This window comes from Myxocyprinus asiaticus, chromosome 30 (assembly GCF_019703515.2).
Source record: "Myxocyprinus asiaticus isolate MX2 ecotype Aquarium Trade chromosome 30, UBuf_Myxa_2, whole genome shotgun sequence".
In the NCBI taxonomy this organism is placed as follows: Eukaryota; Metazoa; Chordata; class Actinopteri; order Cypriniformes; family Catostomidae; genus Myxocyprinus; species Myxocyprinus asiaticus.
In genome coordinates this window covers 19,649,922-19,675,931 of record NC_059373.1, presented here as the reverse complement: position 1 = coordinate 19,675,931, position 26,010 = coordinate 19,649,922, and the positions used below count along the sequence as shown (strand labels likewise).

Genomic DNA, 26,010 nt, shown 5'->3' with positions numbered 1-26,010 from the left:
CATCCTTGATTTTAAGCTAATGGTGATACATCTTATATAAAGAAAGCTCTATGTAATTCAGAATTTTTGTAAAAGAGACACAGAGAGAAATTTTTTTTTCAGTCTTTAAGTGGGAAAAAAAATGGCACATGAAATCTCTTTAATATCTCAATTGTTTCTCCTAGACAGCAACGTGTGGTGCCTTGATCCCGCCACCAAACCAAACAATGAAAAAAGTAATTCTGACTGTATATCTCACAACTGCGACTTTATTTCTCTTAATTATGACTTTATATCTTGCAATTGCAATTTAATTGATCATAATTATGTATAAACTTAATAAGGAGCAATGAAGTCACAATTGCGGGATATAGTCAGAAATACAAGAAATAGTCGCAATTGCGAGATTAAAAATTCTAATTATGACAAATAAAGTCGCAATTGCAAGATATTAATCCGCATTTACGAGAAATAAGGTCGCAATTGTCAAATATGTGGTTGCAGTTACAAGAAATAAAGTCACATTTGCAAGATATATAATGTCACAATTACAGGTAATAAAGTCGCAATTGTGAGAAATAGTTGCAATTGCGAGATATAAAGTCGATATTACAAGTGATAGTTGCAATTACGAGAAATAAAGTCGCAGTTGCAAGATATAAAGTCACAGTTATAAGAAATAAAGTCACATTTGCAAGATATATTATTTATATAATGTCGCAATTACAGGTCATAAAATCACAATTGTGAGAAATAGTTGCAATTGCGACAAACTAAGTCACAGTTAGGAGAAATAATGTTGCAATTGCGAGATATAAGTTTGTAGTTACAAGAAATAAAGGAGTATTTGCAAGATATAAAGTCGAAATTACAAGTAATAGATGCAGTTGCGAGAAAAAGTTGCAATTGTGAGATAAAAAAGTCACAATTACGAGAAATGAAGTTGCAATGTTGAGACATAAATTCAGAATTACTTTTTTTCCTCATGGCTGGATCAGGGCACCTAAGCAATGAGCTTAAATGGAGAGCAAACAGAGACTTTTGCTGAGATGTCCTGTTTGTCAGATTTTTCTCCTGAGAAAAAGACCCTAAAATCTCACGTGTCTCTAGAATTTCAACAGAGATCTCAACAATGTCACACACTGTGCTTGCAGCCAAGATACAAAAGTAATTACCAAAGTCTGAGATTTCAATATAACTTTTTATTTTAATAATAACTCAACAGCATTTCTAATCAAAAAATTTTAAAGACCAAATTAGCTTTATTCTCCCACCATTAATACCTCTATTTTATACCTTAATGTTCTTTTATACCTTGAGGTCTCATTTGAGTCTTTTTTCATTTCTAATAATTCATTTTAGGAGAAACAACATCTGATTCAGAGCTGATACTTAAATGAAGCAGAACTGAAAACTCCATTAAGTCTCTTGAACTATGAAAGAGCAACCTCTGAGCAATAAAAAAAAAAATCTCTGGGTGTGCATATTTCATGTGCTATGCTGTGTTTAATTAGAGATGTGTTTTGAGTCCAGGTGCCCACCTCTAGTGTGACTATAGAGGGAGCCCCCGCTCTAAACCGTGTCAGGTGGGCCGCTGGGGGCAAGGAGGTCGCCGTAGGAGACTCAGAGGGGCGTGTTTGGATATATGACGTTGGAGAGGTATGAATCAGAATTTCTTTATGTTCGTAATTAATCACCATAAAGTGTGAAATAACTGTTATTATTCTCCACTCAGGATCATTTCAGTACAGCAGCTTTATAAACAATCATTCACCCAAACCAGTCTGAAGTCATTAACTGAATGCAGAGTGAAAGTGTGTAACAAATTTGAAAGCATATCAAATTACTAAAAGTTCAGACACTGTTATAAGATGTTTAACAGTAGGTTAATCATATAAATATAAACAAGTCCATTCACTTCTTATGCACAAGGTACAAAAATTGTCCAATCTTTAAATGTCCAAAAAAAGGTGCATTTTTTCATTCATTCTGAATCCTGTATCCTCCACCTGTATTTTTACTGTACCTTTGAGGTACTGTATACCTAAAAGTCTCCTGCACTTCCTGCAATGTTTAGTCTACCAGCCCCTTCAATCTCCAAATCCCTAAACATGGATTTTTCTAGTATAAACAAGGAAGATGCAAACATAGCCCTGATGAAAAAGCTGGTCTTAGCTGCTTTAAGCCAGCCTGACCAGCTGAAAAGTGCACAAAACCCTTGAAAACCAGTCAACAGTCTAGCTTTTCCAGGCTGGAAGACCAGCTAAGACCAGCAAACTAGTTTAGGCTGGTTTAAGCTGTTTTTGTTTTGTTTTTTAGCAACAAGCGTCATTGGCTACTGTGGAATACAGTTTTTATACCAACAGTTTTACTTTTTAAAGGTGCACTCAGTATTTTTTCCCCATTAAAAAAGTTTTACTCCTAAAGAAATGATTTGTAATTTTGAAACATACTTTATGTATAAAATCATGAGCCCTCAAATGAGATGTGGACTCTAGTCATATCAGTAACCTTCTAAAAGCTGTTTTATTCTACATGGGGCAGGGGTGCCCTCATGGGGGCTGCCATTTTACAATCACATGACCAGCTGAATACTACTCACTTAATCTCAGTAACCGTCTTGTCATTGGACAATTTCACTCTTGGATTAAATTTAATCATGGCTGATTGTGAATAGTGAATTTCTACAATGAAATCTGCTGTAACTGAAAACTATTGATTTTGAATGATGCTGCATCCACACCACTAGGTGTCACTGTAAGTCCAAGATGACATGAGTAAAAAGTTACTGAGTGCACCTTTAAGTCTTAATGTGTGACAATTTCACGAGGAAGTAAATTAGAAACTCTCTCTCTTCTCCCTGCAGCCTGCATGTCAGGCCGTGACATAAAGGGATTGAATGTTTACCTATGTCTCTGTGTTGCTAGTTTGTTTTGTTTAAATCCTTTATTTTAATTCCTTTTTTAAGACAGTCTCCACATGACTTAACCACCGCCACAGAGCGGCAAACCACCAGGACTCCCATGTTCGCCATGTTCCTTTCAGTCTCTCGGGTTCGCCTTCTGTGTGGGGCAGAGTTAATTTTAGCACAGTGTACTGTGGTAATTGGAGAGTACGTCGGTTGAGCATCTTGGGGGCTCCTTGGGTTGATGATAATGGTAGGTCATCATTAAAATGAAGTGAAGGAAAGTTGAAGGGTTTTATGTTTAGGTAGAATGGGGGCTTATTTACAGAAGGCTTCCCATAAACTTAAAACACTCAACATGGACTCTGTCAACAGTGAAGAGAACAGCAGAGGCAGTCACTTACCTCCAGTTGTGGCTAGAAGTACCACTTCTGACATCTCCTAAGGTCCCTTTGTGTTATATTTAGTTGACCGTGTTCAGTATTTGCTTTGGACCACCACAGCATGTTTCCGTTATGCTTGAATCATATTGCGTATGGTTTAGATGCCATTTTGGGTGATTTACAGGCAAAGTTATGTTACATTTTGTTCTTCAACCACAAGCCACTCCTATAACAAAGCAGAGGGAAACATAAAGATTTGTAAGGCTAGAAACACCCTACGACATACCCAAATACAGACCTAAATGCTTCAGTACAAGGGGGCACTATAGTTACCTTAAAATGTATGTGCCTTTGAACCAGATGCATTATTATTCAGGTAGCTAGCTTTGCACGTCGACAGTTTTGCTAACTTCAACTAACTTAAGTAGGTGCCGTTCAAACCGAGCAAGTCCTTTCGCTAAAAAAACTCCTAGGCACAGCGCCAAGAAATGAGCAGAATATAGGTGTCGCACAGCATTTTTTTTTATCTGCTGAAGTTCTTTTAACTTGATGGTGTATAAAAAACGTGGGGCTCCTGTGCAAGACCCTGAAAAAAAAGACCTTGTAACAGTCAAACATGTAATTCTAGCGCATGTTTACATAGGAAAACAATTGAAAAACAGTGCGGATGGATGCTAAAAAATGCATTTGAACAGCTCCTTTCTCAGGAAGATTATCTTTAAACTGCTGCTCTATAATAACAGTAGTTGATGTGAATTGACTGATGAAAACCGTTTATGCTAATGCTAATGTAGCACCCCTCACGGCAACTTGCATTGTTCGTTCTGACCCATTTCATTTACTGTATATAGACTGAAAGTTACTCATTGAGCAGACTGTATGGCAGATGCTTTTGCTAAAAATAGACCCAAAACAACTTACAAATGAGGTAAAAAAAAATAAAAAATAAAACAAACTAGCAGTTTAGCAAACAGGAGTCATCAGTATTAGCAGTACAGCAATACTATATTTTAAGCATAAACCAGAGTAGTACATAAGCTAAAGCAGAGGTGTGAAGCCAGAAACACGCAAGTACGACAACGCAAACACTTCAAGCTATGCAAGCTTGATTCCTTGCATTGTTGCTTATGTGTGAGACAGCCTCAAGGGGGCACGCTAGTGGACATAGGTGTGAATTGTGCACTTCTATGGTGACTTTTCTCTTTCAAATCAGCTACTGTCATGGTGGAGCAACAGTTTGAAGAGAATATTGCAGAGCAAGGTAGATAAAGTTGATATATTTATAGCAACTTACCTGAAAAATAACACTACAAACTACCTTAAAAATAATACATCAAACTGTCAAAGGTAACTTTATCGCCCCCTTGAGGACAGAGGTTTGTTACCGCACATTAACGCAAGAACAGATGCGTTGGCCAAGAGTTTAAGTCTGCGTATACTTACTTATGTAAAGTATATTTCTGGCTTTAAAGGAATATATACAATTTACAGAATAATGTTAAATAACTGTGTATGTGTGTGTGTATATATATATATATATATATATATATATATATATATATATATATATATATATATATATATATATATATATATATATATACTGTGTGTGTGTGTATATATAAATATATAGTATATATACAGTTGAAGTCAGAAGTTTACATACACTTAGGTTGAAGTCATTAAAACTTATTTTTTTAACCACTCCACAGATTTCATATGAGGAAACTATAGTTTTGGTAAGTCGTTTAGGACATCTACTTTGTGCATGACACAAGTAATTTTTCCAACAATTGTTTACAGACCGATTGTTTCACTTTTAATTGACTATATCACAATTCCAGTGGGTCAGAAGTTTAAATACACTAAGTTAACTGTGCCTTTAAGCAGCTTGGAAAATTCCAGAAAATTATGTCAAGCCTTTAGACAATTAGCCAATTAGCTTTTGATTGGAGGTGTACTGAATTGGAGGTGTACCTGTGTATGTACACTATATGGCCAAATGTTTGTGGACACCATATGTGCTTGATGAACATTTGATTTCAAAACATTAGGCATCAATTTCTCCCTTTGCTGTAATAACTGCTTCCACTCTTTTAGGAAGGCTTTCCACCATACTGTATGTAGTAACATGGCTGCAGGGATTTGCTCTCATTCAGACACAAGGCTATCAGTGAGGAACTGATGTTGGTCAATGGGGCCTGACTTACAGTTGCTGTTCCAGTTCACCCAAAAAGTGATCAGTGGGGTCCAGGTCTGGGCTTTCAAAAGAAGGCCTCAGGAAAAATATTGTGGACCTCCACAAGTCTGGTTCATCCTTGGGAGCAATTTCTAAATGCCTGAAGGTACCACGTTCATCTGTACAAACAATAGTATGCAAGTATAAACATCATGGGACCACGCAGCCATCATACCGCTCAGGAAGGAGATACATTCTGTCTCCTAGAGATGAACGTAGTTTGGTGCAAAAAGTGCAGATCAATCCCAGAACAACAGCAAAGGACCTTGTGAAGATGCTGGAGGAAACAGGTAGACAAGTATCTATATCCACAGGAAAGCGAGTCTTATATCGACATATTTGAAAGGCTGCTCAGCAAGAAAGAAGCCACTGCTCCAAAACCGGCATAAAAAAGCCAGACTACAGTTTGCAAGTGCACATGTGGACAAAGATCTTACCTTTTGGAGAAATGTCCTCTGGTCTAATGAAACAAAATTTAACTGTTTGGCCATAACGACCATCGTTATGTTTGGAGGAAAAAGGGTGAGGCTTGCAAGCTGAAGAACACCACCCCAACTTTGAAGCATGGGGGTGGCAGCATCATGTTGTGGGGTGCTTTGCTGCAGGAGGGACTGATGCACTTCACAAAACAGTTGGCATCATGAGGAAGGAAAATTATGTGGATATATTGAATCAACATCTCAAGACATCAGCCATGAAGTTAAAGCTCGGTCTTCCAAATGGACAATGACCCCAAGCATACCTCCAAAGTTGTGGCAAAAAGGCTTAAGGACAACAAAGTCAAGGTATTGGAGTGACCATCACAAAGCCCTGACCTCAATCTGATAGAAAATTTGTGGGCAGAACTGAAAAAGCATGTGTGAGCAAGGAGGCCTACAAACCTTACTCAGTTACACCAGTTCTGTGTGGAGGAATGGGCCAAAATTACGGCAACTTATTGTGAGAAGCTTGTGGAAGGCAACCCAAAACATTTGACCCAAGTTAAACAATTTAAAGGCAATGCTACCAAATACTAACAACGTGTATGTAAACTTCTGACCCACTGGGAATGTGTTGAAAGAAATAAAAGCTGAAATAAATCATTCTCTCTACTATTTTTCTGACATTTCACATTCTTAAAATAAAGTTGTGATCCTAACTGACCTAAGACGGGGAATGTTTTCTACGATTAAATGTCAGGAATTGTGAAAAACTGAGTTTAAATGTATTTGTCTGAGTATGTAAACTTCTGAATTCAACTGTATATAAGTCATAAGGTTGTTTATTGATGAAGGCCTCGTGACCCCCTCTGTACAGAAAAAAAGAGCTTGATTTGGTCTTTGGTTTGGAAGTGGCTGTCATCTCCTCCCACCTCTCTATTCCTGTTTAATTATACCCTGTAGATCTCTTTCTATCTCTATCTCTAACTCTCTCTCTCTCTCTCTCTCTCTTAGCCTGGGCGGCAGGCAGCCATCCTTTCTCATCTAAATCTTACTCTGACAGCAGAAAGCCACCCAGCCGGCCCTTAGTCCTCATCTTCCCCTTCCTGAGAACTGACACGATAAATATTCAGCACTCAAAGGCCAAACAAGCAGCTTTATTGTTCTGTCTCTGAATCACAATAATGTGCGGTGATCTCTCTCCTCTCCCACACTGTGACAGCACATGTAATGCGTAGCTTTGCTCTTGATGTGGTGGTATGGTGGGGGTTTTTTGGTGCAAGATTACTAAAACACTCATCTGTTGCCTGCAGCTGGCCATGCCCCATAGTGAGGACTGGGCCCGCTTCGCCCGCACGCTGATGGAGATCCGCGCCAACCGGGGTGATAATGAGGAGGAGGGACCTGTGGAGCTGGCAGGATAAAAATTGATCCAGGATCTGTTCCTCCCAAACCCAGATTGAGCCTGATGTCTTGCACCCTATTAGCTGGCATGTCCACTTGTACTGTGCTGTATATTCCGAATTAAAGGAAAATTAAAAGCTTCACATTTCTGTTTAAACCCTCCAAAAATTGGCCACATTCACTTTCATTGTCCCCATTCACTTCCATTTTAAGTGCCCCACTTTATCCTCGATTTTTGCTTTTTTGAAAGAAAAGTCAAATTTTTGTGTTAATCAACATTATGCGGTCGATTGAGCTTAACTTGTATTTAACCCGGAACATTCCTTAAATGTTCTGTTACTCACTATTTTGTTACATTGGCATAAAATTTTGTTCAGTTACAGTCAGTACATTTACATGCACTTTTCAGTCAGACTAAAACAATAATTGTTCTTTTTAAAATGTCATGTAAACGCTGTAGTATACGACCGAAATCGTACCAGTCTGATTTTTGCAATGTCGGAGTAACATACCTATATTGAGATTGTAGCTCGGCTTCGTCCAACATGTACATATTAATCGGATCACGATTGGTCTCGGCATTGGCGCAAGACATGTATTTAAAGAAAAATCCTGGATTCATTACAAGTTAATCTCAATTGACAGCATTCATGGAATACAGTATAATGTTGATTACCACAAAAATTTGTTTCGACTTGTCCCTCCTTTAAAAAAAAGAAGCAAAAATCGAGTTTACAGTGAGGCACTTACAATGGAAGTGAATGGGGCAATCTGTAAACGTGAAAATACTCACTGTTTCAAAAGTATAGCCACAAGACATAACATGATAAAATTGCTTACTAACCTTTTTTGTGTAAAGTTATATCCAATTTTACAACTTTGTTGCCATAACGGCATAACACTGTAAACCTTGTAATCCTGCATAAACAATGATTTAAACAAGTTTACATCTTAAATAACACACAAGTTTTAACAGAAGAATTAATGCGTGCTTTTATAAAATGATACACTTCACATTTATGCCTTTAAACTCTCCAAAAAATTGGTCCCATTCACTTCCATTGTAAGTGCCTCACTGTACTGAAACTCGTTTTTTTTCTTTTTTTTCTTTTCTTTTTTTTAAAGAAAAATGAGGGACAAGTCGAAAGTAATTTTTGTGATAAAGTTATGGCACAAATTTTGTTGATTGAACCCAGAATATTCCTTTAATTCAGCTGACGTCCTTCTAATATTCGATTACACATTGGTCTTCTATATTTGGACAAAAAGATGAAGACTATAGCTCGATTATACTTTAACTGCGCATGTAAACGTACTACTTGAGCTTTATATACAGTTTGGTTGTTCAAGAGTTTTGTGTAATTCATGTTCTGTCTCATTACTGTGATGGCAATTAATGGTAAATTATGGCTTCTAGAACTGGGAAAATGTGAATTTGAAGTCGCAATGGTAACCTGCTGCTAGGAAAGCATTGGTTGATGGTGTGATGTTTGCTATACTTGAACTGTGTGTATATTTTTGTACTGAGCCTCCTGCATGAAATATTTACAAATTAAGTCGTCTGACAGTTGGTAAATATGACTCTTGTCAGTGTTACAGTGATTCAGCTACAGATTAATGTTTCACACATTGGCAAACAGTTACAATGTGCTTATCAAAAGATGTTTAACATTATAGAAGTAATGTAATAAAAAACTTTAAGTGAGCAGTGTGTGGCTAAATGGTCCATTATCAACAAATAAAACATGTTCACAGCAATTACCTTTGGTATCTCCTTTTAATAAACATTTCTCTCCATCAGTACCTGTATTGCTGCCATGCTTAAAGGCACAATCTTTACACACTATATGTACATCAATTCTGTACTCTACAAATCAAATTAGTGTCTTAACATCATTATTTTGCTTAGGGTAGAGAAATACAGTACCCTTAAACTGACATATAGTATTTTATCTGCAAAACCTGACTGTAGAGTCTCATATTACACAGACCATAAAAATCACCATTACAAGTAGATCCTAAAAAGACAACTGACACTTAATTGGCCGAATTTCTTTACCTCAATGAATGATACAAACATGAACATGAAAAACTACAGTATAATTCATTCAATGGTAAGAGTGCCCACATCAGTAATGAAATGAAAAGACATTGACAGATGCCCCTGTGCATGGTATATGTGCTAACATATAGTTTTATGGTTAGAAAAGAAAAAGCATGTAAACAGGATGCACATCTATTTAAAAAAATAGTTGGAAAACATCTAATTCTTTCCGTTTCAACTGGATATGTTTAGATTGTTTTCAAACTTGGCAATATGCATAAAGAGACTTGGAAATTAAATTTAAAGAGTTGTCTTTTCTAGATTGTCTTTTCTAAGCCAATCAGTTACATTAACTGATTTAAGTAAATGTTCTGCAGTAACTGGTTTGCATTACCAGTTTGTTTAAAGTAAACTACATTTATTTTAAGGTAAACAGAACTGAATGCATAAAATGTAATAATATAAGATAATATAATACTTACATTTAATAAATTAGTCATGCTACAATGCCACTGAGCAATCCAGGACATTATGGTAGATTTAAAAAAAAATTAAGCATCATCCCATTTCTTTTGTACTTTACAGTAAAGCTGTAATTTGCACTAATAATCACATAAAACATCATTTCTCATTCATCTGTTGAAAGTTTTATGTTCTCAATAAGAAGGAAGAGATTCATAAATGTACGTTTGTGCCAGTGCAGCCGAACACTAACAGCACCTCCGGGTTGACGCGTTAGCCTCATGCGTGGTCTGACGTGGGGGCGGCAGTCACTTGGAATCGTGGTAGATGCAGTCCAAATTTACTCTCAATGCCAGCAAACGTGGCCACGGCCAACCTGAAGCCACCGATGTGGTCAGGATTAGGCGCCGGGAGGCTGATCCGAGACTTGGGAGTAGGCTCCAAGCCAGCTGGTTTTCTGTGGTGAGGAAAGAAGCGGAGAAGATGAATGAGGAGAAGCAAAAAAAAAAAAAAAAAAAGGAAAAAAAGCAAGGTGGTGGAGGAGAGACTTCACATTTTGCTTTGTGCCGTCATAAAGAATAAACAATATGTTCCCCTCAAGTTATGGAACACAAAGTAAATGGATGGACCAGAATGTTTTTTTTTCCCTTCTTTATACCCTTCCAATAAGGATTCAGGTCTTATTTTAGAACGTCTTCTTACCATTTTAGCTTGAGTAATGGAATGAGATCATGTAGCACAGATCTGTTTGAAGAATCTTGGGCTCTAAACATCTCCAGTAAACTTTTCAATAAAACAACATATGGGTGATTCTACAATTGGGGGACTTCACATGCACTGGAATAAAGATCTGATCATAATGTGTGATGGTGTGGATTTGTGATACTGTGGTAAGTGTTGAGTGTAATCTAATTACAAATGAATTAGTTACTGTAATCTAATTACTTTTAGTACAAAAAAGTAGTGTATAACAGTTATTGGCTTTCAGTGAAGTTAATTACTTTTAAGTACATTACTTGGGTTACACATATTTCTAAAATAATATAATTTATGTAGAATAAATGTAAATCTTGAATTATATTCATACGCACGTTGAAGTTTCTGTGAGAGATGAAGTGCGTGTAGTTATATCCAATTTAACAACTTCGCTATCATAATCACATAACATTGATAACCTTGTAATTCCACAAAAACAACGGTTTATTCAACTTGATTTAAACTACATATCAAATAATACACAGGTTTTAACAGAAGAATTAATGTAAGTATTTTTATAAAATTATAAGCTTCACATTTCTGCCTTTAAACCCTCCAAAAATTGTTCCCATTCACTTCCATACACAAATATTTCAAAAATAATATAACTTATGTAGGATACATGTAAAACATGAATTATATTCATAAGTATGTTGATATTTCTGTGAGAGTGCATGTGCCACATTAGTCATTGTACGATAGAAACGCATGCTGCTGAGTGCATGACTTGCATATGACAATGAACATTAAAGTGTTTTTAGAAAGTAACTTAATTAGTAATTTTATTACTTTTTCGATGAAGTATTAAGTCAGTAATCTGATTACAGTAAAAGAAAACTAATATGTAGTGGATTACTTTTTGGAATAACTTCCCAACACTTACTGTGTGTGGTGGTAATGACATTTTTCAATTTTTAGAAAAAGAAGTCAGATAAGCCTACTGTAGGTACTGTAGAAGTCATTAAACTTTGAACTTATGAAAATAAAAAGAAACAGATTGTTTTTAATAAAAAATTTCAAATACTAACTGGTTTGGTGATGATACCTACAATAATCAGCCTAATATTAGAAATGAAAAAAAAACGAAGATTAAACAAACAGTTTAACGTCATTTTTATCTATCCTTCAAAACTGTTTACACATTTTTAAAACTACCCTTTAGAACTAGATTTATTATTATATTATTTACATTTTCCTATATTTATTTTTTTTTCATATAGCAATAAATCATGCTAGGAGGCAAAAAAGTAACCCTAATTGAGGTTGCACTTTATTAAATGTGGGCGATTCTTCAGTGGTCTTCACTGAAATAGGGAATTGATATATAAACTAAGGTATAAAAACAATCAACACATACAGTATGCTTGAATATAGGATGTTCTTTCATATGCGTCTGTGGTTTTTGGGTACCAGGGAAGCACAATATTCCATGGGAAAATAAGGTAATTCTGTCCAAAACTGGAACAGGCTCCAGTCAAAGCAATTCTCCCTGCCTCAAATCACTGGGACTCATGGAGCCATATGGCTATAGAGTGCAACAGTCTGGTTCCAGAAGTAAAAATCCCATTCAATTATCCCATAGATGAATTGATTTTCAACGATAAATTATAAACCTTTAAAAGACAGACCTACCATGAGCTCCGAGGTTGTTCATCGATGGTATTTGTTTCCGTTGAAGCCAACCGTCTGCGTTATCTCAACTTCATTGTTTAAAAAATGTGTTTGATAGCGGAATTCATGGTAAACAACTACATTACCCATGATACAGTAGAGAAAGCTCCACCAATCAGAGAACCGCATCCAATGAAACCTGCGAAAAGTGGCTCGGAGCGACCACGCGCTCCCATGACGCACTGTGAATGACGCAATAGAGTCAGTCCCCCTTCACCCTTAAACTGCTTATTTATTTGAACATATCGGGATATTTTGCAATAAATGTAAAATATATTGCTTCTATACTTATAATGATCAACCTAAAATCAATATTTTTATATATTCCCATCATTTTTTATTCAGTGACATCATTTGCAATGCTTCGTGGGATTGTAGTCCGTTCCCTCATGGAACACAATAAGTACACAGCCTTGTACCTTTGTCTTTATGTCCGATTTTCAAATACTTCTTTGCCTCAAAACAAATTTCGTGATGTTGTGATTCACCTTGGGGCTGGTTGGTTTGGTTCATGGCTCACAACTCTTTTATGAAGGATTTTATTAAAAGTCCATGGAAGAAATTAATAGGGAAAATACTTCCGGAACCCAGGCGGCTGAAAAAGTGGGCGGTCACTGTTGCGCTCTATAGAGGAGTGTTTCTAGGAATGTCACCTCCAGACTTCAGTGAGTCAGCTGACACTCTCTGCATTATACAGGGAGTCTTTCACTTCATCATGAGAGATAAAGACGCCACCGCAAACAGCTTTCAGTCCAGGCTTTAGATTGCTTTCTTGTCTAGCAATTAAGCCTCCCTGACTTGCAAGCTACAATGAAATGCCCATTGAAATGAGGGCCTCTGAAAGAAAGCCAACCCTCTCTAAACAACTATTAATAAAATTTCACTGCTTCTGACATTTCAGTGACTTAATAGTCATACTTTATCCCCAAGACCTTTTCCTGCTTTTTTTGCTGTCAGAAAACAAAGAAAAAAAAAAAGTTACAAAACTGTTACATTTTGGATTTGGATGAGTTTAGGGTATGAGGAAGAGTGAGAGCCTTACTGTCCACTGAAGTCTATGTAGAACCACCTCTGCAGCAGCTCATAGGTTACCAGCGTTACTCCAAACTGCGGCGAAGAACGAAACACACGTGCTGAGAAGAAATAAAAATGGCAAGAAACTTCAGCATAAAGCATCAATAAGTAGTCATTACAGAAGTATCAACCTGTCCTCTTACAGCCTGACACCTTTCAAAGTTTAAAATGAAAATAAAAAATAAGAATTAAAATTCTGTCAAATTCTGTCCAGAGTGGCAGAGTAAGCACCATAAAGTAGTCCATGCGACATACATGCTCTATTTCAAGTCTTCTGAAGCCATCTGATATTCTTTGTAAGGAACAGACTTATATTAAGTTATTTGTTGCCCCTTCTACGCAGCTCTCAAATATCCTTATCTCAAATATGGTGGCTCAGGTCGCGTCACAGCATGTTTGATGTCTTTGATGAGACACACAAAAATCTGTTTGACATCAAGGAGGCAAACCTAGTGATCAAGAATGAGATAAAAGGGTAAGATTTTCAGTAATAATTTAAATTACAGACTTTTCCTTAAATAAAACTATTGTAAAGCTTTGTAAGACTTGAAAGCTAGCGTATGAATTCTACTGACTATTATGATGCTTTTTTGTCAATTTGGAGCTCGACAGCCCCAGTCCCCATTCATTTTCATTGTATAGAAAAGAGCACTCTGGACATCTGCTTTTATGTTCCATAGCGTAAAGAAAGTCATATGGGTTTGTACCAACATTAGGCTGAGTAAATGATCGAGTGGACTGACTATTTAAAGTATTCCATAAAGTAAAATCCATTGTATCCAAAATTGATTTTCTACATTATCAGCATTGTTATTTTCAGGTACAAGTCATCAAGATATACCTCCAGCTCCTTTCCAAAAGGCACGAGGCCCCTCCTCCCGGAGAATCTTCCAAAAACAGTCAATGAGTCCATTGTATGTGGTCTGGTCTGTACGGGCAGCCACTTGTAACCGGGTCTTGATAACATCAGCAGGGGTCACCAGGGATGCTGCAGGCATGCCTTAAGAGAAGACACATCTCATTTAAGAGTTTAAGGTTAATTCAACAGAACAATTTTATGGTTGATTCATATCATTAAACTTGGAGGCAGATTCAGGCAACATTTGTATTTATACAAATGTATTTAACATGAACAGTTTTTAGCCCAGAATTAAAGCATTGGCCTATGTAAACTCTGTATCTATCACAGCATGCCATGAATTCAAATAAATACTGACAGCATGCAAATAAATACTGATGTTTAATTTCCATTAAGCATCTGAGGCCTGTTTTGTCAAATACTGTAAATATCTGTCCTGGGTCCTGACAATACCAAGCACCATTTATTCAACTTTATGTTTCCTTTTTTATTTAAATGAACTTGAAAGGGCAAGACAATACTTAATAATGAGGCTGGAATAACACTACCAGCATGCCAACTCCACTGCGTTTTCAAGAGCTTTATTTTAACCTCTAAATAAAAATATTTGCCTCTGAATAATTACAAGCCTCTGCTTAAATGGGCAACTTTGACTATGGTCAGACAATTTTGAAACGAGACATAGCAAATTCAGAAAAGGCATAAAAAAACTACAGAAATACATTTTCTGCTTATAGATCTTACATTTTAGTCTTCTCTCAAAGGGATAGTTGAACAAAAAATGTAAATTCTGTCATCACTTATCATCATGTCATTACAAACCAGTATGACAGTGGCTATGTTTGCACGCAACCTAATAATCCGTTATAATCTGATTTATAGTTAAATCGGACTGAAACATTTTAAAGGAAAAGTTCACCCAAAAATGAAACTTCTCTCATTATTCACTTACCCTGATGCCATCCTAGTTGTGCATGACAATCTTTCTTCAGCAGAACACAAATTAAGATTTTTGGAAAATGTTGAAGCTCTGTAGGTCCTTAATAAACGGGTGCCATCAGGCTGCTGGCTATTTGATGGTCCAAAAGGCATATTTAGGCAGCATAAAAGTAATCCATACGACTCCAGTCAATCAGTTAATGTCTTCTGAAAGAATAGGGTAGTGTAAGAAACAAATCGATAATGAAAACTGTATTAACTTTAAAAAAATATATATATATATATATAAAAATCGCTTCCTGCCAGCAGTTGGTGCATCAGTGACGTAAGAAGTCGGAAGCGCGCGCTTTATACACAACAGAGGATTGAACATCACTTGAAAGTTACACTACCGGTCAAAAGTTTTGAAACACTTACTCAATCTTTATTATATATATTTTTTTTTTTCACATTTTAGAATAAGAGTAAAGTCATCAAAACTATGGAATAACATAAATGGAACTATGGGAATTATGTTGTGACTAAACAAAATCCAAAATAAATCAAAACTGTGTTATATTTTAGCATCTTCAAAGTAGTCACCCTTTGCCTAGAATTTGCAGATGTACTTTTGACATTTTCTCAACCAACTTCTTGAGGTATCACCCTGGGATGCTTTTTAAACAGTATTGAAGGAGTTCCCATCTATGTTGGGCACTTATTGGCTGCTTTTCTTTATTATTTGGTCCAAGTCATCAATTTCAAAAAACATTTTTTTTTTTTTAATTACATTTTAGATTTATAATGAAATAAATTAATATGGTGGCACAATTATATTTTTGTCTACAAAATTAATTTTAAACATTTAAGCATATGCCTTCAGATCAAAAGATTTTTAAGATCATGGGAAACATTTCGGTCAAGTGTTTCAAAACTTTTGACCAGCAGTGTAGTTCATTTCAAACAGCATCCCAGCGCTGGCCTGAAGCAACGATTTAAAGTTCAATACGTTTTAATTATCAATTTGTTTCTTACACCAACCTATCGATTTGCTTCAGAAGACATTAATTGATTGACTGGATGTGGATTACTTTTATGCTGCCTAAATATGCCTTTTGGACCGTCAAATAGCCAGCAGCCTGATGGCACCCGTTTACTTACATTTTAAGGACCTACAGAGCTTCAACATTTTTCTAAAAATCTTAATTTGTGTTCTAGTGAAGAAAGATAGTCATACACAACTAGGATGGCATCAGAATAAGTGAATACTTTTTGGGTGAACTATTCCTATAATGTTCGATTTGTTTCGACTTGAATTGAACTCGATCCGAATGAATTTCCATCTGATTGAAAGGTGTGGTGTAGACCTTAAATAATCTGTTAAAAAGAAGGATATTAGCCATGTAATCCTTTAAATCCGACTACTTTCTATATTGGATTCAAAAACATCTTGTGCACATGTACAGAGTGCAACGAACAATGTTTTTATGAATTCCAAATTGATTGGAAATTACACAATACTCGCCACAGGAACCTAATTTATACAAAGCAATGGCAAAATGCATTATTAAGGGTATGAGGGCTCACACTGTTAATTCTGCATGGAACATATATTCTTGCATGACATTTCATAAAGCCAAAAAGTTAAAAATGTTGTGTCATTCTAAAATTTTGCTTCAATTCCACATCTGTAAACTCCTTAAGACAACTCACTTCTGCAACCTTTACATCATACTCTTATCCAGAGATTCCTATTTATTGGACGAGGAATGGGCATGAGGCTAACATGATTAAGCCAGACAGAATTTCGGGATGCTGCTTCTAATTCTCTTCGTTTGCCAATATTTTTTTCCAAAATTTAACCCCTAACCCAAACATAAACCTAACCATAAAGTGTAACTCCTTACCCAAACCATAAACCTAAACATGACTTTAAGGAAAATAACTTTCATGGAAGAAAACTTCAGGGTTTGGAATGAGATGAAGGAAACATATTACAAGTTATTGAGATACATTAGTCATTTGTATTGCATAAATAATATGGAATAAGTAATCATATTTGTTCACTGAGTTTTTCTTTCTTAAAGTAGTGTTGTATAGGAAGTGAGTTCAAATTGAATGCCGGTATTGTATTAATATGGAATTCAGTTTGTTGATTATGTTTGTTGGTTGGTCTCTATATCGGAATAAATGTCATACTTTTTCGTATGAGCCAAGGATGATTTTGCCATCTCATATGAATCATTACGAGGTGTCATGTTGTGAGAGCTGCAGCAGAGGGCTGGACTTTTTTTTTGTGAATCAAATTGTATATTTTAGTCTGTTCTTCACACAAAGCTATCGTATGGCTTTAGATGACTTGGAATTTAGTGCGTAGGTCATGAGTTTTGTTTTTTCTTTTAGAGCTTGACAGCCCATTGGTCATTGTTTGCTTTCGTTGTATGAAAAGCTTTTTTATATTTGTATTTCACAGAACAAAATACAGTTTTGAAATGACACAAGGGTGAGTAAATAATGTGGGTATTTTTATTTTTATTTTGACTGACCTATTCCTTTAACTAATACAAGTCTGTTTTCATCTTTACACCCATTCTTTAGAAACAGGCAGAAGTAGGGGAAAAGCCAATTTTATGTTGGTTGATGTCTGCCTCACCAATAATGGCACACAAACTGAGCATGTAATTAAATTTCCCAGCCCGACTGTAAATAACTAATTGGCTTAAAGCTCGAATTGCTGATAAATGACAAACTGAGTGATGCATGCCATAAGAACATACCTAACCATAAAAAACTTGCTTTAAACCATCTGACATGAATGACAGATTTTGGGGAAGACAGGAATGCTAAGCTCTCTTTGAACATGTATGGCTTTTCCATCTCATATCATACTAAAATTTGAGTCAAGAAGTAGTAAATCCAATGTAGCCATCAGGCAAAAAGGATTAGAAATAACAATTAATTGTCTTTGACTTACATTCCAAACCGTACTGGCTTGGCTACAGACGTGGCCTTTTAAATGATGTTTTAAGTTGAACCACAAGAGTTAAATATTAAAAATAACATCAGAGTTAGATCATATTTTATATGTGACAAGGAAAGAGAGACTTGTAAAAATATTGCAAGTCAGATCTTGGATGTTTTGGCTTGATCATGTCAGTGTTGTGAGATCTGTTTATTGCTTCAGCTCCAGTATGGCTACTTTGGGACGTTGTAATCCCCCCACCCTTTTAACACTCTCAAAGCTCAAAGCACAAACTTCCAGCCCCTATATATTAACAGTGGAAAATATCCGACCCTTGGCAGGCACATCACACTTCAAAACAGTCTAAATCACTGAGCACTCTAATTAGGGCCAACCACAATGGAGCCAGCGGTGGCAGGCGGCTACCGGAGAGTGCGTGGTGGCTTACCCGCCAGCGCCCCTGCCAGCAAAAGCCTGCCAGGTCCCACTCGCCCCTCCTCATCAGTCAGAGCTGCCTTGGTGTGTGCATAGCAGGGGAAGTAGATGGCTGAGAAAGGGATGTCTCTCAGCTTTTGCACCCTGAGGGGAGGAAGATGGACATGCTATCTCAAAATTAACCTGAGGATTTCTCAGAAAATTATTCTATTTTGCATTTTTGTAATGTGCAAAACCTGACGCTCCATATTTTGAAAACGTTTTGTACAAAGGAGTTAACACGGTCAATGTTACAAATTTGCTCATTTGATTAGTGACCTAGAAATAGTATAGAATCTTTGTAATTAATTTTACATCATAACATTTCATGATTCACACTTTTCCAAAGCCTAAAACTTCCAATATATTTTAAGGTTTAAATTAGATTTGGAATCCAATATTCTCAAAGTGGACTCCACTGTATTTTATAAAGTATATAAGATAAAACACATTTCGGAGTGTTTTAGTTCACGAACCACAGAAGCATTGTACTTATGTGAGGTATTCTGGGAGTTTGGTTTATGGTGTGTTAATGTCAGCCCTTTGGAATAAGTCTAAGTGTGTGTGTTTGTGTGTGTTACAAACTGGTAATTACAATGGTATTATGCTATAAATGTGGTTTATGAGGACATTTCTAGTGTCCCCATAATTCAAATAACTTAAACATACTAAACTATGTTTTTTAGAAAATGTAAAAATGCAGAAAGTTTTTTGTGAGGGTTAGGTTTAGGGGTAGGGTTAGGGGATAGAATCTATAATTCGCACAGTATAAAAATAATTGTGTCTATGGAGAGTCCTCATAAGAATAGTCATACCAACGTGTGTGTGTGTGTGTGTGTGTGTGAGTATTTGTGTGCGAGTATGTGTCTGTCTGTTTCCAAGTCTGCTTTGTGATTTTCTAACTTGTCACTTCAAAGAAATTCTGAAATATCTCAGAGTGTTTCACCGTCTTTTTTCTTGGATGGAAAATGGAAGAGAAGCAGCAGCACAAGATGCGCCACAAACTACTGCAGTGTCTGTCACCATAAACAAAGCCAAACCTTCAACGAGATTCAGTTTCCTCATCTCCAGTGCACTGGCGAGCCGTCAGCAGGGGAGAAACATAGATATTCCTCTCAGCAGAATGCTTTAAAGCCTGGCTGAAGTGCGCTTTAGACAGGCTTCATTAAACTCGCAAGGTTAATCTCCAGCGTATACACAGGTAGCACAGATAGCCAAGGTATCTCTTTCCTGAAGCGATCTTTGTGTACCTCTCTCTCTCTCTGCCATAGACCAGGCCAGACTGCCTGCTTCAAAACCAGAAAATTGGCCCTGCTTCCAAAAGGACAGGCTTGGTTCATCTGCTTTTGGCAGGCCCGGAATGCCGGAGGTGAGGGCTGTGTTAATGCAGCTCACGGACTGCTGGTGCAGATGGAAGGAAAGTTGCAACATCTGGATTTTGCACAACAACTTTTATGCATGATAAAAACACAACATGGCAGGTTCACAGGTGTGTGTGTGTGTGCGCGCATTATGGTTGCCTGCCTGTACAATGGAGTTTACACTGCAGCAGAGAACACTGCAAATCCAATGATTTAAATGGGAATGGTGCATTGCAAAGATGGGAGGAGACAGGGAAAAAAGAAAACACAAGGGTTTGTGAAAACAACGCTCCATATATAAGTTGAGAAAACTTAAAACTTTTGCTGCATCGCACTCTGATGTAGGCATCTCTTGACCAATGAAAATTCAGAAGACAGGTCGGTCCAGTTATAAGAAAACCAATTTGCTGTATGCACACTTGATTTGTAACTGTCTTGGCTCTTTCCACATCCTCAAAGCAAAAATTCTTGCGAATCACCTTGAAACTAATGAGGGCTGACAGAAACAATGAGTCTGTTCCAAAACCTAGCTAGCTGCCTCCAGTGACAACATTTTAAGGCATAGGCGTGCTCCCGATGCAAAGGCAGTTACAAAAGGTAGGTAACTTAATTATGCTGTCTCCTAAGATACCTCATTTTGGCCAAATTTGGTATGTAACCTTCCTGCGGAAGGCAATCTTAGAATGCACTGTAAAGAGCTTGGTGGAAAAAAAGAACAAATAATTGTTTTTTTATTATAAATATACCTATAATCCATTCAGTGCTTAAATATTGCTACAAATAATTTTTAATAATAGAAAACTGACCATTTTACCCAAAATGTGTGTGGGTCATGTATTATATTTAGAAAATGCTCATTAGAGTAGCACATCGTTCCTCTGGCGTCACCTATTTTTAAATCAATTGCTAACCATCTCAGTTAGGATGCTGCATATATAGGCAGGAGGCAAAGAGGAAGCTCACTAGGTTTTGGAACAGAGTGACCTATAAAAACCCTGTAAGTTCTTTTTCGTTTTTTTTTTTTCATTTGCAATGTGTGCTTTCATTCTCACATTCTGTCCACTCACCAATCTTTGTCAACAAATCACTGCACTTTGCAGAAACAGCAAAGACCACTGATGCTAACATATTGCGTCATTTTCATAAGGTAAACCCCAACCCACCGATTTGTTGACATTTCTAGGCAACTAGTCGACTAGTAGAGTAGAAAAGTCGTGCCCTAGTGTGGATATGATATCAAGCATGCATGAGTGTGTGTGTTCTCTAGCTCTTCAATTTGGAGCATGGGCAGGGAGTGGTGGTGGTGGTGTAGGCCCTGCAGCGGCAGAAAGGGAGAGGCGGGGTAATTAGGCTGACAAAGACAGCTCTGTGCCTGGGCCGGACCATGAGGAGCCAGGCCGTCTGAGAGAAGCAGGCTGCAGCGCGTCTCCTGCACCCAAAGCACATTGTCCGTGCAGCTCAGGAGAGACACAGATGGAGGGGAGGCACCGGATTCGACATTCTTACACACACACAGGCTGTTGTGTGCCGTAGCGTAGACTCTAAAATAAAAAGCTCCTTTCCCACGACAGGCTGACAGGTGATCCATGGAGACTTACCTGCTTCAGCCAGATGACAGGAGTGCAAATTTTTTTATGTGACCAGCCATGTGATTCACTGATTAATCAAGTACATTCTACTGTAATCTAGTGACATTGAAACTTTACTTAAGGTATTGATACTTAAAAAATTTTAGACATTAAAGAGCAGGATTTGATTAAGAATAAAGCAAAAAAAAAGAAAAAAGACAACATTACAAAAGTGAACCTTAGTGTTGGAGCCATGGCCTAGCGGTTAACACATATGCTCTGACATATTGAGTCATGATGCTCCTGTGGACAACATTAGTTCATATCAGCTTGTGTCATAAATATACACGTCTTTAGGATGAATTGGAACACCGACTGCGAGTCGGCCCAACATCAGGGCCTGACCTCACTGATGCTCAGAATAAGAAGAAATCCCTGCAGCCATGTTCCAACATCTAGTGGAAAGCCTTTCCAGTGGAGCGAAAGCTGTTTTAGCAGCAAAAAGAGGACCAACTCCATATTAATGCCCATGGTTTTAAAATTAAATGTTCAACAAGCACATATGGATGTGGTGTTCGGGTGTTCACATACTTTTGGCCATGTAGTGTTATGAGATACATTAAAAAACAATTCTTGCACATAAATAATTTCCAAAAGATTTTTTGTTCAGGAACTACAAAAGCATATTAGTACTGTGTGGTATTCTGGTGTGTAGTCGAGGCAACATTGAGCCATGGTGCTGGACGATGTGAGTTTTAGTCCGGCTTGCATCATTTCCAGTCTTATCCAATCTCTCTACTATAGGGATGGGCGATATGCAAGAAATATGTTCACGAAATGTATATTTTAAAAAATGTTGATATACGATTACATCGTCAACCCCCCAGCCAAGGGATCGGTGAATATTCTTACTTTACTGATTTTGCTTAAAAAATGAAATTAATCTGTTGAAACACAAAAACTTAAACCAAAAGATATTTCTAAATTCAAATTGTACTTCAAACGAAAATAAAAACCAATTAAAATAACAAAATGGTAAAAAAATTGTCAGCCATTTGCCATCACGCAAGTATCCGTTTACGACAACAAGTGGAAAATTAAGATCTAAAGACGATTATACATGTAAACAATAATAATAATAATGATGATAATAATAATAATAATAATAATAATAATAATAATAATTTCAAGGTGAATGTGTTTTTGTATTATTTTATGATTTAATCACACATGAATATGCCATATATAAAGTGAATCTACAGAGTTGTGTTTACAATGCATGTCAAGCGTAAACTTTAAATGCCTTTAAACAAACAGCGAATCAGACACGAGCATCAGTGGCTTTTCTTTTGTCTGTTCTTCAAAATATAATAAAGTGTATTTCTTCAAGATTCTCCAGCCAGGTCTCCTAAGCAACCAAATTAGCCTGGTTGCTACGGAGGGTAGAGTCACATGGGGTAACCTCCTCGTGGTCGCAATAATTTGGTTCGCTCTCGGTGGGGCACATGGTGAGTTGCGTGTGGATGCCATGGAGAACAGTGTGAAGCCTCCACACGCGCTATGTCTCCGCGGTAACGCACTCAACAAGCCACGTGATAAGATGCACTGATTGACGTTCTCAGATGCAGAGGCAACTGAGATTCATCCTCCGCCACCCGGATTGAGGCGAGTCACTACGCCACCACGAGGACTTAGAGCGCATTGGGCATTCCAAATTGGGGAGATAAAGAACAAGTCTTCAAGTCTTTGTTTCTAACAGCATTTCTTGTCATGTCTCATTCCCAGACGTCTTACAGTTAGCCCACCACAATGGTGGTAGATAAGCAAAATTGCTTTTTATCCCTGTGCTGCTATTTAATATATTTGGTGACTTCCCAGTTCTATGGTTTTGTCATTTCCTGATGTTGTCGATCATTGTCTGTCAATAAGTGTCGCAATTGACATCAGGATATTTGTCAGATATCGTCAATATCCAATTATATCATCCTATCACCCATAACCTACTCTACTATCCTTATAAATAGGCCAAAAAAAAATGTACAAAAAATTTTAAATGCACATTAACAATCTTTAATTTCTACATTTAATTAGCACCAAACAAAAAACCTACACCGAGGTAAATATGGAACGATCTTCTCTCCAGCTGTACATAAAATGTCAAATAACACGGCCGCTCGATGAGCTACGACCTAACGCCATCATGGCAGTCCCCACAATGTTGTTTGCACCAAAACACTCGCTCTCCACAACCTCCTACGCTCCAAGCCTCAGGAATGCAGCTCTGCATCCCACTCAGATGCATTGAGCAGCAGCAGTCTAATGTGAAACGTTCCCCTGCAGTGCTACTGAGCCTCATGTGGAAACACAGGACACAAAAGCAGCACTCAGGAAGCCGCGGTGCATTCATTGTTCTGAGAGTCTGTGCTACCTGGTCCGATTACTACACAAGTCCGCAGGGGGTGGATTGAGGCCTGATGGTGTGTGTGTATGTGGGTGTGTATTAGTCTTGCTGGTACAGTTGAAGAGTGTGGAGCATGACTGAAGCACTCTGGGCTATGAGAGGGAGTGCAGGGAGTGAAGCCACAGGTGGGAGGTGCTAGAGAGCTGAAGATACTAGCCTGGGTCTTAAGTGTGGTACAAGGAGGGTCAGACTCTATTTTGGATTGCTATTTAATGAGAAATTACATTTCCAAACTCTTATGAAATTTAAATGACACCTTCTAAACAGATTTTGTCTGCTTGGTAGTTAGCGACAACGTCGTGGGATGTAAAGCTATAGATTGAATGAAAGAATGAGACTGAATCCCAATTTGCATACTATTCATTCTTAAATTGTTTATTATATTTGGATAAGTGCATCCGCAATAGTAATACACTGAAAATAGTATACCAAAGGTGCGCATATGACATACTCGACAATACATATGCCACAGAAGTTTGTGATAGATTCCTTTTGACTTTTTAGATGTATAAATATGGCAAAAAATAAAAAATGTATATGTATTAACTTAAAAGCTGTGTATGTGACAAAGTAGTCTTTGATGCAAGATTGATGTCAAAATATGTACCAATACTGCCAAACCATCTTAAACACTCTTATATGGGTAGTTGACATAAAATACTTTTGTGAATTTGACATGTCCTGAGGTGTGACATGCTATATTCCATCTAAAACGATTTTCAACACATATAAATTGAGACACTACATGGAATATTTGTACTTTTAGAAGTTTATTTGCAGTGTTGGATAAGTTTACAAAAAAAGTAATTCACTGGAAATAGATTACTACTAATAATACAGATTACTGACTTTACTGATTACTTCATCGAAAAAGTAATTATATTATTAATTAAAGTTACTTTCTAAAACAAAATCATAGCTTTTTTTATTTTTTTCTGCTGAACAAATTCATATTCATAATGCCTGTATTTACACGTATTTCTGACTTTCAGTTACTCTTTTTGGGGGCATACATCGTTCAGTTGTCACAGAAACGCAAACAGACGCTCACTAACATAATTCATGTTTTAGAAGTATTCAACACAAATATTATTTTAGAAATATGTGCAACCCAAGTAATGTACTTAAATAATTAAATGTTAACAACTGTAATCTGATCACAAAAATTTAAAATGCAATGCGTTTCACTACTTTTTGTATTAAAAAATGTAATTCGATTATCAGTAACTAATAACTTTATAATCAGATTACACCCAAAACTGATTATTTGTAATTTCACAGGCCCATTTAAAATGAACTAATGTAGAAAAAAAGATGTTTAAAAATTGTGAAACATGTTGATAGTATGTTCTTTCCCATCAGCAACAAAGTTTGAAGTTTGTGATTGAAGTATGTGAACTGGGATTCAATGACTGTTTTGAGTAAGTGAGGTCTACCTTGTACAGGCCGTAGAAGCCCAGGTCACGGATGACAGAGAGTGCACTGATGCGTGGCCCTGTGGTGATCTCTCCTGCCACCTGCAGCCGGATCTTCACAATCTCCAGGGGGTTTGTGAAGATCACCCGAGATCCACCAGCCTGAGGACCCAAAACACACCATATACTGTAGGTCCTCACAAAGCTTCACTAACAATCATGTTTGTAATAGAGGAGTAATGACGAACAGAGAGTCTACAAAAAGCATGTGCAGATCATCTGAGGTATCAAGTCAAATGTAACCTTTGTAAATATGAGGGAATGTATAACGGAGACTTAAAACAAAAATGAAAAGAGGAAGATAATGTGATATTATAAAAGGACAATGGTTTACATTCAGTCCTGAGAGACTTGGTCTGATTGTCACACTTTGTTGGAGGAGGAGAAAGAGGTGGTTATCCCTGCCTAAGACAGAGAGTGCCTGAAACATCACACAGAATCCAGGCCCCTAGGGGCCTCTCAAAAAACAACCTCATGACTTCAACCTTGTACTTGTGAGATAAAAAGCATGTGCAGGTTAGAACAGGTTACTCTGAGCTCTTATAAAAATTTTGGCTTTAACCTGACAGCATCTGAGGCTGCAACAGATGCATTTA

The 26,010-nt window shown here is 37.1% G+C and overlaps 1 protein-coding gene and 1 pseudogene across 5 annotated transcripts in view; one reads left to right on the top strand and one right to left on the bottom strand.

Moving 5' to 3' along the window:
* LOC127421314 (cytoplasmic dynein 1 intermediate chain 1-like) overlaps window positions 1-9,034 on the top strand; it is a 119,039-nt gene extending 110,005 nt beyond the window's left edge. For 2 of the 5 annotated variants that reach the window (XM_051664306.1, XM_051664303.1), the window contains 3 exons: window positions 1,513-1,638; window positions 4,980-5,006; window positions 7,239-9,034. In XM_051664306.1, coding sequence (XP_051520266.1) covers window positions 1,513-1,638; window positions 4,980-5,006; window positions 7,239-7,349 — 264 coding nt within the window. In that variant the 3' untranslated portion in view covers window positions 7,350-9,034. The other 3 variants (XM_051664307.1, XM_051664304.1, XM_051664305.1) reach the window with 2 other exon arrangements.
* An 88-nt stretch (window positions 9,035-9,122) lies between these two features.
* LOC127421359 (electrogenic aspartate/glutamate antiporter SLC25A13, mitochondrial-like) overlaps window positions 9,123-26,010 on the bottom strand; it is a 30,033-nt pseudogene continuing 13,145 nt past the window's right edge.